The 18870-nt window shown below is 43.9% G+C and overlaps 1 protein-coding gene across 1 annotated transcript; it reads right to left on the minus strand.

Annotated features, from left to right (window-relative positions):
* Positions 1–12419: 12419 nt before the first annotated feature.
* On the minus strand, positions 12420–18094 carry LOC128584326 (C-type lectin domain family 4 member K-like). Its single transcript, XM_053589344.1, has 6 exons — positions 18019–18094; positions 17816–17932; positions 15632–16006; positions 14628–14779; positions 13445–13563; positions 12420–12960 (listed from the first exon to the last, which is right to left on the minus strand). Exons 1-6 carry the CDS (start codon positions 18092–18094, stop codon positions 12810–12812), a joined length of 990 nt encoding a protein of 329 aa, XP_053445319.1. The 3' UTR covers positions 12420–12809.
* Between the last annotated feature and the right edge of the window lie 776 nt (positions 18095–18870).

Below are 18870 nucleotides of genomic sequence, written 5' to 3' on the forward strand. Positions count from 1 at the left end.
CACCGAGCCTGTAATGTCTTCTTTTTATCTCTAATGTTATTTATTTGACTCTTCTTTCTTTTTTTCTTAGTCTGTCAACTTTATCTTTTTAAAAACCCAACTTTTTGTTCTGTTGTTCTTTTGTACTTTTTGTTTCAATTTCATTTACTTCTGCTCTTATATTTATTATTTCTTTTCTTCTATTAATTTGGGGTTTGGTTTGTTCTTGTTTTGCTACTTCTTTGAGATGTATTGTTGGGTAATTTATTTGAAACTTTTGTACTTTTTTGGTGTAGGCACTTACTGTTATAAATTTTCCTCTTTTTTTTTTTACAATATATAACAAGAACTTTTATTTCTTTTTCTTTTTTTTAATTGTTAAATCATAGCTATGTACATTAGTGCAATCACCTGTACCCATTCTAAGATGCACCATAGATGTGGCCCCACCCGTTACTCTCCCTCCACCAAAACCTCCCCTCTCCCTTCCCCTTCCTTGGCCCTTTCCCCATAGTCTTGTGCTATACTTGGGTTATAGTCTTCATGTGAAAGCTATAATTTAGCTTCATAGTAGGGCTGAGTACATTGGATACTTTTTCTTCCATTCCTGAGATACTTTGCTAGGAAGAATATGTTCCAACTCCATCCATGTAAACATGAAAGAGGTAAAGTCTCCATCTTTCTTTAAGGCTGCATAGTATTCCATGGTATACATGTACCACGATTTGCTAGTCCATTCGTGGGTGGATGGGCACTTGGGCTTCTTCCATGACTTAGCAATTATGAATTGGGCTGCAATAAACATTCTGGTACAGATGTCTTTGTTATATTGTGACTTTTGGTCTTCTGGGTATAAACCTAGTAAAGGAATTATAGGATCAAATGGCAGGTCTATTTTTAGGTCTCTAAGTATTCTCCAAACATCCTTCGAGAAGTAACGTATTACTGGGCATTCCCACCAGCAGTGTAGAAGTGTGCCCTTTCCTCCACATCCATGCCAACATTTCTGGTTTTGGGATTTTGTTATGTGGGCTACTCTTACTGGGGTTAGGTAATATCTCAGAGTAGTTTTGATTTGCATTTCTCTGATGATTAAGGATGATGAGCTTTTTTCCATGTGTTTGTAGATTGTGCATTGGTCTTCTTTAGAGAAGTTTCTCTTCAAGTCCCTTGCCCACCCTGAGATGGGGTCACGTGTTCTTTTCTTGTTAATACGTTTGAGTTCTCTGTGGATTCTGCTTATTAGACCTTTATCGGAGGTATAACCTGCAAACGTTTTCTCCCATTCTGAGGGCTGTCTGCTTGCTTTACTTACTATGTTCTTGGCTGTGCAGAAGCTTTTTAGTTTGATCAGGTCCCAGTAGTGTATTTTTGATACTGCTTCAATTGCCTGGGGAGTCCTCCTCATAAAATATTCACCCAGGCTGATTCCTTCAAGAGTTTTCCCTGCGCTTTCTTCAAGCATTTTTATAGTTTCATGTCTTAAGTTTAAATCTTTGATCCAGTGAGAGTCTATCTTAGTTAATGGTGAAAGGTGTGGGTCCAGTTTCAATCTTCTACAGGTTGCCAGCCAGTTTACCCAGCACCATTTGTTAAATAGGGAATCTTTTCCCCGCTGAATGTTTTTAATTGGCTTGTCAAAGATCAAATAACGGTAAGTAGCTGGATCCATTTCTTGGTTCTCTATTCTGTTCCAGACATCTACTTCTCTGCTTTTGTGCCAGTACCATGCTGTTTTGATCACTATCGATTTATAGTACAGTCTCAGGTCTGGTAGCGTGATTCCTCCTGCTTTGTTTTTATTGCTCAGTAATGTTTTGGCTATTTGAGTTTTTTTCTGATTCCATATAAAACGAAGTATTATTTTTTTCAAGATCTTTAAAATATGACAATGGAGCTTTAATAGGAATTGCATTAAAATTATATATTGCTTTGGGCAGTATGGACATTTTAACAATGTTGATTCTTCTCAGCCATGAGCATGGTATGTTTTTCCATCTGTTAACATCTTCGTCTATTTCTTTTCTTAGAGTTTCATAGTTCTCTTTGTAAAGATCTTTCATGTCCTTTGTTAGGTATACCCCCAAATATTTCATCTTCTTTGGCACTACTGTGAAAAGAATAGAGTCCTTGACTGTTTGTTCAGCTTGGTTATTGTTGGTATATATAAAGGCTACAGATTTATGGCTGTTGAGTTTGTAGCCTGAGACATTGCTATATTCCTTGATCACTTCTAAAAGTTTTGTAGTAGAATCCCCTCAGATATACGATCATATCATCTGCGAAGAGTGAAAATTTGATCTCTTCTGACCCTATGTGGATACCCTTGATCACCTTTTCTTCCCTAATTGCAATGGCTAAAACTTCCATTACAATGTTAAAGGGCAATGGAGACAATGGGCAACCTTGCCTGGTTCCTGATCTAAGTGGAAATGATTTCAGTTTAACTCCATTCAGTACGATATTGGCTGTGGGTTTGCTGTAGATGGCCTCTATTAGTTTAAGAAATGTCCCTTCTATACCAATTTTCTTAAGTGCTCTGATCATGAAGGGATGCTGGATATTATCGAAAGCTTTTTCTGCATCAATTGAAAGAATCATATGGTCTTTATTTTTAAGTTTGTTTATGTGTTGAATTACATTTACAGATTTACGTATCTTGAACCAGCCTTGAGACCCTGGGATAAATCCGACTTGGTCATGGTGTATAATTTTTTTGATGTGTTGCTGGATTCTGTTTGTTAGGATCTTATTGAGTATTTTAGCATCTATATTCATTAGTGGTATTGGTCTATAATTTTCTTTTCTTGTTGGGTCTTTCCCTGGTTTGGGGATCAAGGTGATGTTTGCTTCGTAGAATGTGTTGGGTAATATTCCTTCTTTTTCTATATTTTGGAAGAGATTTAGTAGTATAGGTACTAGTTCTTCTTTAAATGTTTGGTAGAATTCTGACGTAAAGCCATCTGGTCCTGGGTTTTTCTTTTTAGGGAGGTTTTGTATAGTTGATGCTATTTCAGAACTTGATATAGGCCTGTTCAACATTTCCACTTCATTTTGGCTAAGTCTTGGTAGGTGGCGTTCTTCCAGGTATTGGTCGATTTCTTTCAGATTTTCATATTTCTGAGAGTAGAGTTTCTTGTAGTATTTGCTAAGGATTTTTTTGAATTTCTGAGGGGTCTGTTGTTATTTCATCATTACCTTTTCTGATTGATGAAATTAGAGATTTTACTCTTTTTTTCCTGGTTAGGTTGGCCAAAGGTTTATCTATTTTATTAATCTTTTCAAAAAACCAGCTTTTGGATTTATTGATCTGTTGTATAATTCTTTTGTTTTCAATTTCATTTAATTCTGCTCTGATTTTGGTTATTTCTTTTCTTCTGCTGGGTTTGGGATTGAAGTGTTCTTCTTTCTCCAGTTGCTTGAGATGTTCCATTAAGTTATTGACTTCCTCTCTTTCCGTTTTCTTGAGGAAGGCTTGCAGTGCTATAAATTTCCCTCTTAGGACAGCCTTTGCAGTATCCCAGAGGTTCTGGTAATTCGTGTGTTGATTGTTGTTTTGTTCCAAAAATATGGTGATTTCCTTCTTAATCTCCTTTATAACCCATGTATCCTTCAGCATAAGGTTGTATAGCTTCCATGTTTTTGTATGGGTATGCAGGTTCCTGTTGTTATTGAGTTCAACTTTATTCCATGATGGTCTGAGAAGATGCAAGGAATAATTTCTATTTTTTAGAATTTGCTGAGGTTAGATTTGTGACCTAGGATGTGGTCGGAACATCGGAGTATGTTCCATGGGCTGATGAGAAGAATGTGTATTCAGTTTTGGGGGGATGAAATGTTCTGTAGATGTCTGTTAAGTCCAGATGTTGAATGGTTGAGTTTAAATCTAAAATTTCTTTGCTTAGCTTCTTTTTGGAGGATCTAGCCAGGACTGCTAAAGGGGTGTTAAAATCTCCAACTACTATTGAAGTGGAGGAAATCGAGTTGCTCATGTCTGTTAGAGTTTCTCTTATAAATTGAGGTGCATTGTGGTTGGGTGCATAAATATTAATAATTGAGATCTCATCATATTGAGTATTACCTTTAACAAATATGAAGTGTCCATCCTTATCCTTAATTATTTTGGTTGATTTAAAGCCTATTGCATCTGCGAACAGGATTGCAATGCCTGCTTTTTTCTGCTTTCCATTTGCCTGGAATATAGATGACCATCCCTTCACCTTGAGTCTATATCTGTCTTTTAATGTAAGATGTGATTCTTGGATGCAGCAGATATCTGGCTTGAGTTTTTGTATCCAGTCCACCAACCTATGCCTCTTTAGAGGACAATTTAAACCATTCACATTAATTGAGAGTATTGATAAGCCTTTCGAGAGACCAGTGGACATTTTTAATCCTTTTGTGACTGTGGAAGTTGGAATTTGATCAAAAATTTTTTGGGTGGGTTTACTTTTGTGGTGGAGAATTACGCTGGTCTTTATGGAGGATAGGTCTAAGAATGTCCTGGAGAGCTGGTTTAGTTGTGGCAAATTTCTTTAACATGTGAATGTCGTTGAAGTATTAAATTTCTCCGTCATAAATGAAGCTCAGTTTAGCTGGGTACAGGATCCTGGGTTGAAAGTTATTTTGTTTTAGGAGATTAAAAGTCGATGACCATCCTTTTCTAGCTTGAAAGGTTTCAGCAGAGAGATCTGCAGTTATTCTGATATTCTTCCCCTTGTAGGTAATGGTTTTCTTTCGTCTAGCAGCTTTCAGAATTTTCTCCTTCATTTTTTTTTTTTTTTTTTGTAGAGACAGAGTCTCACTTTATGGCCCTCGGTAGAGTGCCATGGCCTCACACAGCTCACAGCAACCTCCAACTCCTGGGCTTAAGCGATTCTCTTGCCTCAGCCTCCCAAGTAGCTGGGACTACAGGCGCCCGCCACAACGCCCGGCTATTTTTTGGTTGCAGTTTGGCCGGAGCCGGGTTTGAACCTGCCACCCTTGGTATATGGGGCCGGCGCCTTACTGACTGAGCCACAGGCGCCGCCCGAGAATTTTCTCCTTCATATTAACTTTAGTGAAATTGATTATGATGTGTTTGGGGGATGTCTTATTTGTGTTGAGTAGTGCTGGAGTTCTGAAACTGTCTGCTATCTGAATTTCGGAATCTCTTGGCATGTCTGGAAAGTTCTCCTTCATAATCTCATGGAGAAGAGACTTGTGCCTTGTGAAGCCACTTTGTCACTTTCAGGGATCCCTATAAGACAAATATTGGTTTTCTTCAAATTATCTGAGAGCTGTCTGACAGAGTGGTCTGTTTTTGCTCTCCATTTCTCTTCTTCTTTGAGGGTTTGGGAGCGTTTGAAAGCTTTGTCTTCAATGTCAGAAATCCTTTCTTCTGCTTGCTCCATTCTGTTACTGAGGGATTCTACTGTGTTTCTCAGATCTTTGAGGGATGCAACTTCTTGTCTCAATGTGTCGAATTCTTTGGTCATTTGGTCTTTGAATCCATTGAATTCTTGAGATAATTTTTGGAATTTTAATTTGATCTTATTTGCTATCCAGATTCTGAATTCAATTTCTGACATCTCAGCTATTTGTTTGGGCATGGGATCTTGTGCTGTTTCTGCCCCATTGATCCTTGGGGGAGTTGATCTACTCTGATTATTCATATTGCCAGAGTTTTTCTGTTGATTTCGCCTCATGATTGTTTTTCACCATTGCCTCTGGCTGTCCTCAGAGTTGGGGGGGTGTCTCTCCAAGATTAGACCCCAGCGGGATCACTCTATTGTTGCTAGATCTTTGTAGGGAGTGACCCTGTGTAGTTCCTCTGGGGATGCTCTAGCTAGGGAGTTCTGGTTGTGGAAGCAGCTCCGGTTTGTGACACACCTGGATCCAGCAACAGGGCTGGGGGTGGTGCGCACGGTTCTGGGAGTGCCAGGTGCCCAGTGACTTTGGCACAGACAGCCCAAGGCTCTAGCAGTCTCTGGCAGGAGAAGAGCTCTGCGCAGAGGCAGGGAGGGCTCCAAAGGGCATGCAGCTACCAGAGTCCCTGTCCAGATGAACAGGCTAGGTGAAAGCTGGGAGGACACAGGAGGGAGGACGCAGGGTTGTGTGGCTCCCGCAGTTCCTGGTCAGGGAATGTGGAGGCCCAGTGGGTGCGGGTCACCAGTCGGGGGTCGCTGCACAGCTCTTATGGAGGTCTGGGTCACGTGAGGTCTGCTATGACGTCACGGCACTCTACCCAGGGCTATAAATTTTCCTCTTATTGCTTTTGCTACATTTCATAAGTTTTTATATGTTGTTTTCATTTTCCTCTTTTTGAAAAAAATTTAATTTCCTTCTTAATCTCTTCATTGATGAGAAGCATATTGATCTTCAGAAGCATATTGTTTAATTTCTGTGTGTTCAGATATTTTTAATGTTCTTCTTATTATTTCTAATTTTATTCTATTGTGGTATGATTTTAGTTTTTAATTTTTAAGGCCTGTTTTGTTGCCTAACATGCAGTCTATCCTTAAGGATGATCCACAAGCTGAGAAGAATGCATTCTGCTTCTGTTGGATGAAACAGTCTCTAAATATCTGTTAGGTCCACTTGGTCTATGTGGCTGGACAATTAAGTTTGCAAACTCTTCCTAGAAAAGATACTACATATAGCTGGGCATGATGGCTCATACCTGCAATCTTAGCACTCTGGGAGGCCAAGGTGGTCAAATTGCCTGAATTCAGGAGTTCAAGACCAGCCTGAGCTAGAATGAGACCCCATTTCTAAAAATAGCCAGGTGTTGTGGTGGGTGCCTGTAGTCTCAGCTACTTGGGAGGCTGAGGCAGGAGGATCACTTAATCCCAAAGGTTTGAGGTTGCTGTGAGCTGTGACAACACAGCACTCTACTGAGGGAACCAGAGTAAGACTGTCTCAAAAAAAAAAAAAATACTACATACCTCACTGAATATCACTATGTGCTGAATATCACTATGGTCACCTGTGAAGTACTCCCCTTGAGAAGCTATGCACCTATGCCAGTCCAACTGTCAAAACAATTTTGGAACTCTTTCTATAATGGTCATCAGAGCTGTCATCATACGAAGTTGAACAATTAAACTCACAAACTCATCTTACAAAAAGTGCTTTGAAGGGTTCACTAGGTCCTGGTATCAGCACGTAGCTTTCTAAAGGGAGTGCTTTGAAGTGAAATTCAGCAATGAGGTATGTAGCACTTTTTCTAGGGTGAGTTTGTGAACTTAGTTGTCTGACCTTGTATGGTACAGATTAGGTCCAATGTTTCCTTGTTGATTTTCTGTCTTAATCATCTGTCCAATGCCAAAAGTGGAATGTTGCAATCTTACTGAAAGGGATCACATTTTCTTTAACTTATAAAAGCCTATTAGCCTTCCACCATAGCAACTCTTAAACAAGCTGTCAATCACAACCTTGCCAATGGCTTGTTCCATCTGTATTGTGTTGTTCTTTACCTGCTTTCACCCTCAGTTCCTACATCAACTCCCACATTTTTTCACAGGTCCTAAGTCATCCCCCCCCCACCCCATAGGTGCCTAGGCACTGACTAAAAAGACTATGACCAACTCCAATGGTAGAGAAGCCATTCAAAAAGTGCCTCCTCCTGAGACCAGACCAGGAGAGCAGCTTTGCTCCAGGAGGAGCCCATGCCATGGACAGCTGCTATCAACCAGCAAGCAGTTTGCCTCATGGGCAGGGGAGCTGCAGGGGGACAGGGGGTGGCTGCCATATCCAGTTCATGATGCCATGTGTTGGGGGGGGGGCTGTTGAACTCTGCAGGGCTGGAGCACAGTCTGTAAGGTACACAACCACCATCTGTTGGCCTTTTTGCTCTTGTCTGGTGAAAGCTGACCTGAGAGGGTTAAAAGGGCACAGCAGAAATGTGAGGGCACCCGTTTCTGGCCTAGACAGCTCTGCCTTAAAGCTCAGCAGTGTCTGCTAAGTTCCTTTTTTTACCATGTGCGATGGAAGCTGCTGGAGGAGCCTCCCCAGAGTGTATCAGAGACCTAGGACTGGTGACTGAAAAGAAAGGAACTGTCTTAGTTTCTATTTCCCCATACACAGGAAGGTCCCAGGCTGGACCTGCTCAGGAGATATTTCCTTCTCGGGCCTGAGAAGCTGAGAAGGCCTCAAAAGCAGATCATTAGGGATCCCTTTCCCAGCATAAGGGCAGACTCTAGTCTCCCAGACTGATCAGTAGGACTCGTCTTGCCCACCTTCACTGTCCCTCTGCCACCACTCTCCTGCCCTTAGGGTGCCAACTCTTACATTTCCCATAAGAGCACCATCCGCCAGCAGAGAAGAAGCACCGGGAGATTGCTATGCCCTTGCTGAAAGGTTTCTCTGCTTTCTGGTCAGACAAAAACAAGTGGGCATTTTATATATTAATACCAGAACCACGCAACAGCTTTTGTTTTTGTTTCTGTTTTTCCTGCTCCTGTTGCAGGATGCAGGGTCTGCTCTTAGAGATCCAAAAGTTAAGCTGCTACAGACTCCTAACTGCAGAAATCCTGAGAAGGTGTTCAGTCATCTAAATCAACCCGTACAACACGGGATTGGTTAGTTGTCTTCCAGGGAGTGGCTAGGTCCAACGGCTTTGATGAAAAGGAAACCCCCAAGGCCTGTAAACAGGGGCCCCAAGCAGCTGAGAGCTGACACAGTCTTCAGTATCTTACTTGGGACTTGTCTTGAGAACCACTCTTCCCTGATCTTCAATCCGTCCAGTATGGGAAGGCTGAACCCATACCCCGTCCCCAGCTCCAGGGATGAGCACATGGCTCAGTCAACATAACCCATCTCTCTGACCTTCCTTTTTGTTTTAGGATGGGCATGTGAAGAAATGGGGTTTTTTTGGAAGTATTAGAAAAGAGAAGCTGTTTCCTCTAAAGTTGCAGAGATGTGAGGTTGTAGGTTTGGAGCTGCCCAGATAGCTGTTGGGAGAGAGTCCACCTGGCACTAAAGCCAAACTAGAGGCAGAGCCAGGGAATGGAGAGAGGCAGCTTCTCGGCATAATGTAAGCACCGGTAACCACCAGCACAAAGTGTCTTGATTTTACACCCATGTCAAATACCAGAACAGCAAGTCCTCACACTTGTACGCCTTAACACAAACCCACCTCACCTGGCTTTAATTCAGTCAGTCTCCCAACTGTTATCCCTGCCTCCCAAGCCCTGTCACCATATAGCAGGCATAACAATCTTTTCAAAAATCAATTCAGTATAATACACACATATATTGCCTAGTGCTCTCAGCTGAGAAGAAGCAATGACACACCAATGGCAACAACCACACACAGCACCCAGATTTGGGTTTCTAATATCATTCTCCAATAAAAGAAACCAGGGACCTCTAGAGAAAGGCCTGATTCTAGAACTGGGGCAGGAAATACACAAGATCATCCTGTAGAGCCAGAAAGTAGAGAGGTGCTTTATATAAAAAATTGTGATGGAGGTTATGTCAAGGACAGAGGAACTAACTTAAAGAACTACCAATGGCCAAAGCTAGAACAGTGTAAGCAAGAAAGTAAATAAAGTAGTGCTGGATTATAACCCAAAGCATAAGATAAATAGCTGTGGATCTATAGTGATATAAACGCATGTTTGAATAAATAAATAAATCTCCAGTGTAGAAACATTCCAAGTAATTTATGTAGATATGCCATTCTTTGGAAGATAGAAACTCCCCAATCCGTTAAGTGTGGGCTGCACACGTCTTTCCAAAAAGAACAATATGGAAAGGTGGGGGAGGGAGAAGTGTAACTTCATGATGAATGAACTTGGCAAATACTGCCTCAGCATGGAGATCAAAGTCAACATCAACAGTGATGAATCATGTTGATAATATGTCCCCTTGACATGATATGAGAATGATACTTTATCTCGTGGTTTTCTTCCCAAAACACATCACCCTAGTCTAATCATGAGAAAAATACCAAATTCCAGTTAAGGAACAGTCTACAGAATACCTGACTAGTGCTCCTCAGAACTGTCAAGGTCATCAAAAAGAAGAAAAGCCTGAGAAACTGTCATAGCCAACAGGAGCCCAACGAGATGCGATCCCTAAATGTAGTGTAGGATCCTAGAACAGAAAAAAGATATTTGGGAAAAGCTAAAAAAATATGAATGAAGTATGGACTTCAGTTGATAATAATGAATTAATAGCATTTCCTTACTTGCGGCAAACATCATTCTAATGTCAGATGTTAACAGTAGAGGCAATGGAAAAGAGTAGATGGGCACTGCATTATCTTTACAATTTTTCCATAAAGCTAAAACTATTCTAAAATAAAAAGTTTTCTCAAAACATTATTAGGTAGTTTATGGAATCTTAGAAGGCCAGAGAGTCAAGCTTTGGTGTCTCTGCTGGCAGGAAGAAGGCTCCAGTGGCATGAGCAGTTTCTAGGAACAGTCACACTAAATCCCATCTGGGTCCTGAACAAGCACCAGGACAAGGCACAGGTCTCAGTGGCAGAATCTGACTGATTTCTGACTGATATCTGTATCTTTCTGAAATGCTAATTATCAGAAATGCTAATAATAAATGCTAATTATCCTGCTAACTTGAGAAGGTGGAATTCAAAATACAGGAAGTTACCTGCCACTGCTCAGGTAACTAAAGAAAGGAAGGACCCCAAAAGTGTGGCAAATGTTCTCCCCAGTGACATGGTTCTATTGCATGTCTGTGGATCTTGTTACTCCTGGAAGCAGATCAGCTCTTAGATACAGTAAATCTTTTGGCATGTTTCGTTAGAACAAACAAACAATTAGGATCTTGTGGGGCTGCCCCGCCCTGGCCTGCTTCATTTCATGCCACACTCCAGCCACACCAGGCTTCTCCCTATGCCTTGGACACATCAAACTCTCTCTTTGCATTTTCTGTTCCCTCGGGCTTTCCATCTGTGCCCCCATCCTGCTCACTGCCTAAATCCTGCTCCTCTTTCAAGGCTCAGCCTACGTGTCTCTTCCTCAGGAAGCCTTATGAAATCCTTTTGCTTTAGGCTTCCATAGAACAATAAAAATTCCCTATTTGAAAACACATGGACTTAAATTGGTAACCTGTGTGTGTTTCCCCTCAAAGCAATCATTCAGTCAGGCAACAAAGTTTGATGTACCCTTTCTCAATGTTGCAATTAAATATTCCTAAAAAATACATACTTTTTTTCATTGGAATATAAAAGGAGAGAAAAAAATACTTGACCCACCCCTACCATCTCGTCTGTTTTTCCCCTCTCTCGCTTGGATTTTTCCTCTTTGTTTCTTTCTCTCTTTGTTTTCTTTCTCTTTTTCTTTCTTTCTCTTGCTCTGTCTTTCTTTTTCTTGTGTGATTTCTTTGCTTTTTTTTCCCCAGTGGTTTGGAAGATAAACTGTTATATATGGGTGTTGTGTGTGTGTGTGTGTATGTGTTTGGTTGTCTAGCACGTTCCCTTTTCCTTACAAAGCACCCTGGTTTCTGGGATTATCAGCATCATTCCCGGCATCTTCAGGGTGGTTGGGGCAGAGCCCTAAGCTCAGGGCTGCCATTGGCTCCCTTGCAGAACCCACCTGGCTAGGACTCTGACCACACCCCGCAAGGCAGTTCATTGTCTCTGTCATAAATTTCAGACCCTGTTTTCTTCCACCTCTCTGTTTCCACTCTTGACTTCCAAAGGTCTCCCTGTCAACTTCCTTTTTTTTTTTTCATTTTGTCACAGAATGAATAACTCTGCTTTTGCAGCAGAAGGCTCGAATTTCCTTACTCCTTGTTATTTTTGATCCCTCAACTGTTTCCCAAGGTTAACCCAGTATTTCACATCCTATAAAACAAACTTCCTTCCCCACACATTCACCTGTACAACCAGGAATGAAAGAGTACACATGGAGGGAGGCCTTGACCCAGGCAGCATTTTATTCTAAGGAAGCTTTAAGGACTGAAGGCCACTTCCCATGCACAAGGTCCAGGAAGAGAGGAAATGCAGACGAAAGAGGAGTGCAGGGGAGGGGAGGGAGAGAGGCTGGGTAGGCAGAAGGCAGGGCTGGGCACCAGAGTGTGCCAAGTGAGTGGAGGGAGAAGGGAGGCTGAGTGTTGGCCCTGCTCTGAATGAGATGCACGGTCATGTCAGCCCCTGGCCTGAACCAGGCTTCGAAGGACACCGGGGAAATGCCATAGGCAGGGTCACCAGGAGCAGAGCCCTTCCCATTGCAAACACAGCCACCTGCCAGCCAGCAGCATTGTAAGTAGGGATTTGGGGGAATTGATGGGAAGAGCCCCGAGTGACAGTATCGGGAAGATTGCTTGATTGATCTGAAAAAACATCCATGTCAGTGATTTTCAAAAGGTATGCCGTGAGAGGATCTTAGGTGTTTTATGAAAATTATTGAAGAGTATTAATTAAATTATTTTCAAAAGAAGTTCAAAGCACAGTATATTCTTTTATTTACTCTTTTTTTTTTTTTGATCAACATAATTTAAGTGTGCTGCAAAGTTTATCTGTAGGTTCAAGTGTACCATGGGATAAAAAAAGTTGAAAAATGCAGGTCTATGTGATAAAACGAAGCTTTTCTGAAGGAGTGGAAAAGCCCAAGGCTTTGCCTCAGATTACAGTCCTTGTCCTCCTTACCAAGGCATTTGGAACTTCTAAATGCTTTCCCCAACCCCTTCCCATTTTACCCCAAATTCTCCTTTTTATTCCAGCTGCGTCTGTGGAGTTGGAGAATTGCCAGCCAAGACTGGAACAATTTTGAAGCAAGAACAATTAAGGTGCAAAGTCATGCTGGTAATGGAGGAGAAAAAGGCATTTCCTCAAGTTCAACAAACATTGGACTCAGAAGCTGAGTTTGGGGCCAGTCCTGTCATGGTTCTGATGGGACATAGGGTCGCTTACAGATGAAAAAGTACTTATTGTCACAGGAGCTATCATTCCAAGACTGAAGTGAAAGCACCCTTATGTTGACACAGTGTTCATTGTTCCCAGCATTATTGGGCTCGCCTGGAATCCAGTACCTACCAAGTACAAAGCAAAGATAGATTTGCAAACTTAGAAAACCAAAAAGAACTTATCTCCAGCCAAGTAATGAGTTACTTCAAACCCAGCTTTGATCCTGGTGTTTTCACCCAAGCCTAAGAGGAAGGGGATTGGCAAGACCCCAACCCCTAAGTCGTCATTCATACCCCGAGTCAGGACCAAAGCAACCCACCGCTCTCAAGCTCCTACACAGAACCTTACTGCAACACTTAGACTTAGGACAGATCCCCAGCTGAAGCTGCCAATCCCCAGAGGACATGGAGGGCCACACATTTGTCCAGCCAATTAGTGGCAGAAGTGTACTGAGCAGCCAATTAGTGGCAGAAGTGTACTGGATCTCAGATCCTGTGTCCCTTCTACCCAGGACAGGCAAGAATCAGAAACCCCATACTCGGGGTAAACCCTTCATGCCGTGGCCTTGGCCAGGGAAAGTCAGGCTGGGTGAGGGCTCTGGAGGCTTACCTCATACTCTGGGCCTTGTTGAATGGGGTGTCATCAATCCAGTGCCAGCCCCCTTCAGTCCCTGCTTTGGTCAGGCCAATCCAGTGGACAACTTCTGCTGCTGACTTAGACAGAAACCCCTGTAGGGAATACAGGATGGCCACAACTGGGAGTTGGAGCTTCCATCTCTGGGTGTTCTTACTATATCCTCACTGGCAGCCCTGAACCCACAGACACACTGGGCACACTGACTTTCTGCCCTTGCCCAGAGGCCAGTGAAGTTAATACACTACTCAAGTCTTTAGGACTAGTTAGACCAGCGGTTCTTAACCTGTGGGTCATGACCTACAGGAACTGTATTAAAGGGCTGCAGCATCAGGAAGGTTGAGAACCACTGAGTTAGACAGCAGGGTTAGGAGTTGAGAATCTGCTCCAGAGCTCAGGCTCCCCCCTCCAGACGCATGGAGTCTGTGCAATATTCTACCTCATCAGGCAGGAAGCTTCTTGAGCCATGTGGTATCATTAATGCTGTCCACAAATATTTCTGTTTTGGCTCAGGGCCTATAGCTCAGCAGCTAGAGCGCCAGCCACAAACACCTGCACCTGCCAGACAACAAGGACAACTACAACCAAAAAATAGCCAGGCGTTGCGTCAGGGATCTGTAGTCCCAGCTACTTGGGAGGCTGAGGCAAGAGAATCGCTTAAGCCCAAGAGTTTGAGGTTGCTATGAGCTGTGATGCCACGGCACTCTACTGAGGGCAACACAGTGAGATTCTGTCTCAAAAAAACAAAAATCTTTCTGTTTTCTGGGCACATGGAATGATTGCATCTCCATGCCCTCTGAAGATAGGAGTGCTGCATAATTTACTTCAGTCAGTGAAATCTAAGCCGAAGTGACATGTTATTTCTGGGCAGATGCTTCAAGAGCCAAATGCACAATCTGCTATGTTTTATTTTCCTGCCTCAGCAATTGTGGAAACGTTTTAAGATGAAGTCTTCTTCAGCTTACGTCTTTGAGTAACCACAGTGAGCAAAACCCCTCTGCCAGCCCTCGTTGGGTATGGAATATAAGTGAGAAATAATCCTTCTTCCTTAAGTCACCAATATCTAGGGCTTTTCATTACCACAATGTAATCTTACCCACTTTCCCTGATCTAGCTGCTAATACATCTTCTTCGCAGAGCCCCTGGGAACAGCACTCACCTGCTCACTCTCTGAAGTCACTGAGGTCAGGTGCGAATTCCTAGACACACAGAACTGCTCAGCACTGTACCAGGTCTTTGGGACAGGAGAAAAGTAATAGAAGTTCCCCTTGAAGTACTTCCAGCCTTGAGAAACCATCTGGAGAATGTCACCTGGAGAGTAAGGGTTAAAGGTGAATGCCGGTCTTCCTGTTTCCTCTGGGTGCTGGCTGGGGGAGGGCACTTCAATGGGATGTCAGAGACAGCAGTGAATGGGTCTGGGCTCTGGGGTCCTTTGGTCCTTGTTCAGGGGATGGGAACACTCCACAGATCCTCAAAATCTGACCAAGACTTATAGAGCCTCTGGGATTAGACAGGAGAAAGTACAAGAGGCTGGACCAAGGCCGGGCAAAGTGGCTCACGCTTATAATCCTAGTACTCTGGGAAGCCAAGATGGATGGATTGCTTGAGCTCAAGAGTTTGAGAGAAGCCTGAGCAAAAGCGAGACCCCATCTCTACTAAAATAGAAAACCTGAGGCAAGAAGATTGCTAGAGCCCGAGAGCAGAAGTTTGCTGTGAGCTACGATACCACAGCACTCTACCCAGGGCAACAGCTTGAGAGTCTGTCTCAAGAAAAAAAAAAAAGAGGCTAGACCAAGAACCTGTCTTTCCCATGAAGGAGAAGCAATTCTCCACTCACCATGACAAGGGGCTGCACCCCTTGGTTCTAGGTAGAAAACTGAATAGGAAATAGCTAGGTGTGGGCTGGGACAGACACTCCCTAGGGCTTTCATGTTCCGCACCTTGGTGTGGGAGCCTGAGCTAGACCCTAGTCTCTTCTCTCCTAACAGCACCTAAGTTCTCCCCACCCCAATGCTAAGCTCTCTTCTTCACTCGCTAGCCCATGCCTGCCCATCCCCTATCCTCCACTTGCCTGACTCGCCAGCCCAATAACCTCATGTCTGCGACAGACAAGGTGCCATAGGCTACTGGTCAGCTTACAATGTCATTTTCTGAGGCACCTACTTTGTTGTTTGAGCAACTTGCTGGTATTCTCCAAACTGCTCTGGAGGCCCCGGACTTTTGCATTTAAAGTACTGGCTTTGTCCAAATCTCTTTTTAACTCTGGAATTTGAGCATTTAAAGTATCAACTTCTTCCCAATTTCTTGTTAAGATCTGGATCTGTGCGTTGGCCTTCTCCACACTGGTTTGCAACTTTAGGATCTGAGAACGCACGTGACTCAGGCTGGCATTCACCACGTGGAACTGCAGGCCAGCTGCCTCCACACTGCCGCTGTTCTTCTTAATTTCAGAACCCAGCGCACTGATGTTGTCCACGCGACCTTTCAGCAACTGGGCGTTGGTCTTTACATCTGATATTGTGCCCATAAACCAGGGATCTGTTTTTAAGAAAGTTAAGAGGATAGCTGAGGGGATCCCAGAAATGGGGGTGTTGTCAGGTTGATAAAAGAAAGAGAAGGAAAGATGATAGGCTCAAGCTTCCCAAGGAGACAAGATAGTCCAAGGAGGTGTCCGTGACCCTCCAGTCATTCTTTAATGTACAACAAATGTACAATGGGCAGCTACCATGTGCCAGGAACTCTGGTGGATACAGACAATGGGAAGATGGAAAAAACACAGGCTCTCTGCGAGAGGACCTCACAGGCAAACAGAGGCGGGGATTAGACACCAGTCCTGAATTTTCCAAGTGTTCTGGAACATTTGGTAAAGGGCTCCCTCCATCATTATCCCCAGCACTTGATTCTCTCTGGACCCCATCGTCTGATCACTAGTTCTCTATTTTCAGAGACCCTAGCAGTGACCATCTGCTACAGCAGCACCACCCTTCCTACGTCTGTCTATGGGCCCCTCTGTGGCCATGGGAAGGGCCAGCCACGCAGACTCTGGCATCTGCTCCAGAGAATATGGAAAAGAAAATTATGGAACCATTTCATCCCTTGCCCTACCCACTTTCATATTCTGCTCAGGTCATAGGCTTGGGTACCAGGGAGGGCACCAAAGATAAACCAATATTCTCAAAGGTACTTCCTATGGAAAAGACCAGTAGAGAACAGGGGTCTAGGATGGAATAGGTGATGGTGGGGTTTGAGGAAGACCCTGCTCAGAGGCTACAAGTCTGAGACTAAATATGTCCCACCAAGAGAGGATACAAAAAGCAACAGCTTCTCAGTCTCCCTCACTCTGCATCCTGCCAAGCTGGTGGAAGAAAGAAGGATCTGCCAGCAGCAGAGGCCATGAAGCCTGGCAGAGCCAGGAGGGAAGAAAGATAAACCACACAACAACGAGTGAGAAGGAAGGCTCCCTTGTCGTAATCTTCACAGGAGCATGAAGGGAGCACACAATGGGGCCCTGAGGAAGGGACTGAGCCATGGAGATGTGCTGGCTTGTTGGCCAGCTTCTCCACCCAGTCGGCTGAGGCTGAGACACACTGAAGGCTCAGGATTAGAAGACATTGCACTCATTGTCAGGGGCTGTCTGCAAAGCTCTGAACATCACCGAGCTCAGAGAGGTGGAGGTGTGGAGTAAGAAAATGGCATGGCCGGATGTTTCCTGGGGACACAAGAGAGGAGGGTGGGCATGGTGGGTCATGCATGTAATCCTAGCACTCTAGGAGGCCGACATGGGAGGACGAGAGATGAGATCTCACTGTTGCTCAGGATGGTCTCAACTCCTTGAAGCCAGGAGTTTGAGAACAGTCTGAGCAAGAGTGAGATCTCATCTCCACTAAAAACAGAAAAAAATCAGCCTGGCATTGTGGCAGGCTCCTATAGTCGCAGCTACTTGAGAAGCTGAAGCAGGAGGAACACATCAGCCTAGGAGTTTGCGGTTACAGTGAGCTATGATGACATCACTGCACTCTAGCTGGACTGAAAGAATAAAACTCTCTCTCTCTCTCTATATATATATATATACATATATATATATATATATACACACACATATATATCCTTGATCACAACCATGCAAGCAGTATCCCAATCAGAACAATCTCCTTGAAAGTGGGAAGGAAAGAGCAGCAGCGGATGGGGCACTCTGTTACTGGATGTGGAGAGAGGAGAAGGGAGACAGATGAAAAAGTCTCATGCAGGAAAGAGCACTGGAGAGCAGAGAAGAGGAGGTCTGCACCTGGAGGGAGCCTGCTGGCCACCGGGAAAGTCTACGTCAGAAGGGAAAACATGAGGACTCACAGAGGATGCCCTGCAGCATGAGGGAGGCGACCAGGACCAGCGTCAGGCAGACTAATGCAGCACCAATTGCAGGAGCTTTCCTCAGGACCACACACAGACCCGACTTGGGAGGAGGCTCTGCTGGAAGAACAAGCAAATATTTGTTGAGGACCAGCAAAGGGCACAGAGCACCCAGCACATTCTGAGCAGCAGGTGGTGCTTGCCTTGGGGCCAGAGGGAGATGTTCTGTTTGTCCACGGAGAAGTGTGCATCAGGGATCTCCCTCTCTGTACCCTTCATCCTGAACGTTCGTCTTTGTCCTGCCAGCACAGGTGCTTCTGGCTGCCTTTATCCTCAGGAACCTTTTATGTAAAGGGAAATAGGAAGTGAATCCCACAGCAGATCACCATGTCATCCCAAACTTCCCCATTCCTAATTAGACACTTTGCCTGGCCTAGGCCAAAGATCAGTCCTCTCCTCCAAGGTCCAAGCTTTCAGGAAGAGGCCATTGTCTTCCTCTCTGGGGGTCTGTTACATAGGCAGCCACCTTATTCCAAACTTATCCCATTTCCCTTTTAAGACTCTCAATCATTCATCCATCTGTTCACCCCACAAATATATCTTGAGTGCCTTCTAGGCACCAGATATTCTACCAGGCATGGGGGCACATACAAGTAACTCATGGTCCTTGCACTCAAGCAGCTTATGGTCTGGTGGGAAAGACAGACCTGAGCAAATAAATCACAGCACAAGGTGATGAGCACAATGATGGGTGGATATGCTCAGTTCCAAGGAAGTACAGAGAATGGAGGAAGCTTCAGGCAGAGAGATGAGCATATTCCAAAGGATAGGACATAAAACAGCCTGGAGTACTTGGCAAACTGTAAATAGTTCCTGTGTTGTTGGAGTGCAAAGTATATCACAGGAAGGGGGAGGGCAGGGAACTAAAGAGGCACCTGGTGTCAGATCATGAAGATCCCTTTGGATCATGTTAAGGAACTTGATCTCTGGCTTGTGAGTGACATAGGGGCAGGGAAGAACTTCAGACAGGAGAGAGACAAGGAAAGGGCCAGTGT

This window comes from Nycticebus coucang, chromosome 4 (genome assembly GCF_027406575.1).
Source record: "Nycticebus coucang isolate mNycCou1 chromosome 4, mNycCou1.pri, whole genome shotgun sequence".
Taxonomy (NCBI): Eukaryota; Metazoa; Chordata; class Mammalia; order Primates; family Lorisidae; genus Nycticebus; species Nycticebus coucang.

Excerpts from the sequence above, each read along its gene's own strand:
- LOC128584326 (XM_053589344.1), bottom strand. The coding sequence starts at position 18,094 with ATGAAGGGTACAGAGAGGGAGATCCCTGATGCACACTTCTCCGTGGAC. Across the intron at positions 17,933-18,018 it reads CATCTCCCTCTGGCCCCAAG|AGCCTCCTCCCAAGTCGGGT; the intron begins GCAAGCACCACC and ends TTCTTCCAGCAG. Across the intron at positions 13,564-14,627 it reads TGACTTCAGAGAGTGAGCAG|GGGTTTCTGTCTAAGTCAGC; the intron begins GTGAGTGCTGTT and ends TATTCCCTACAG.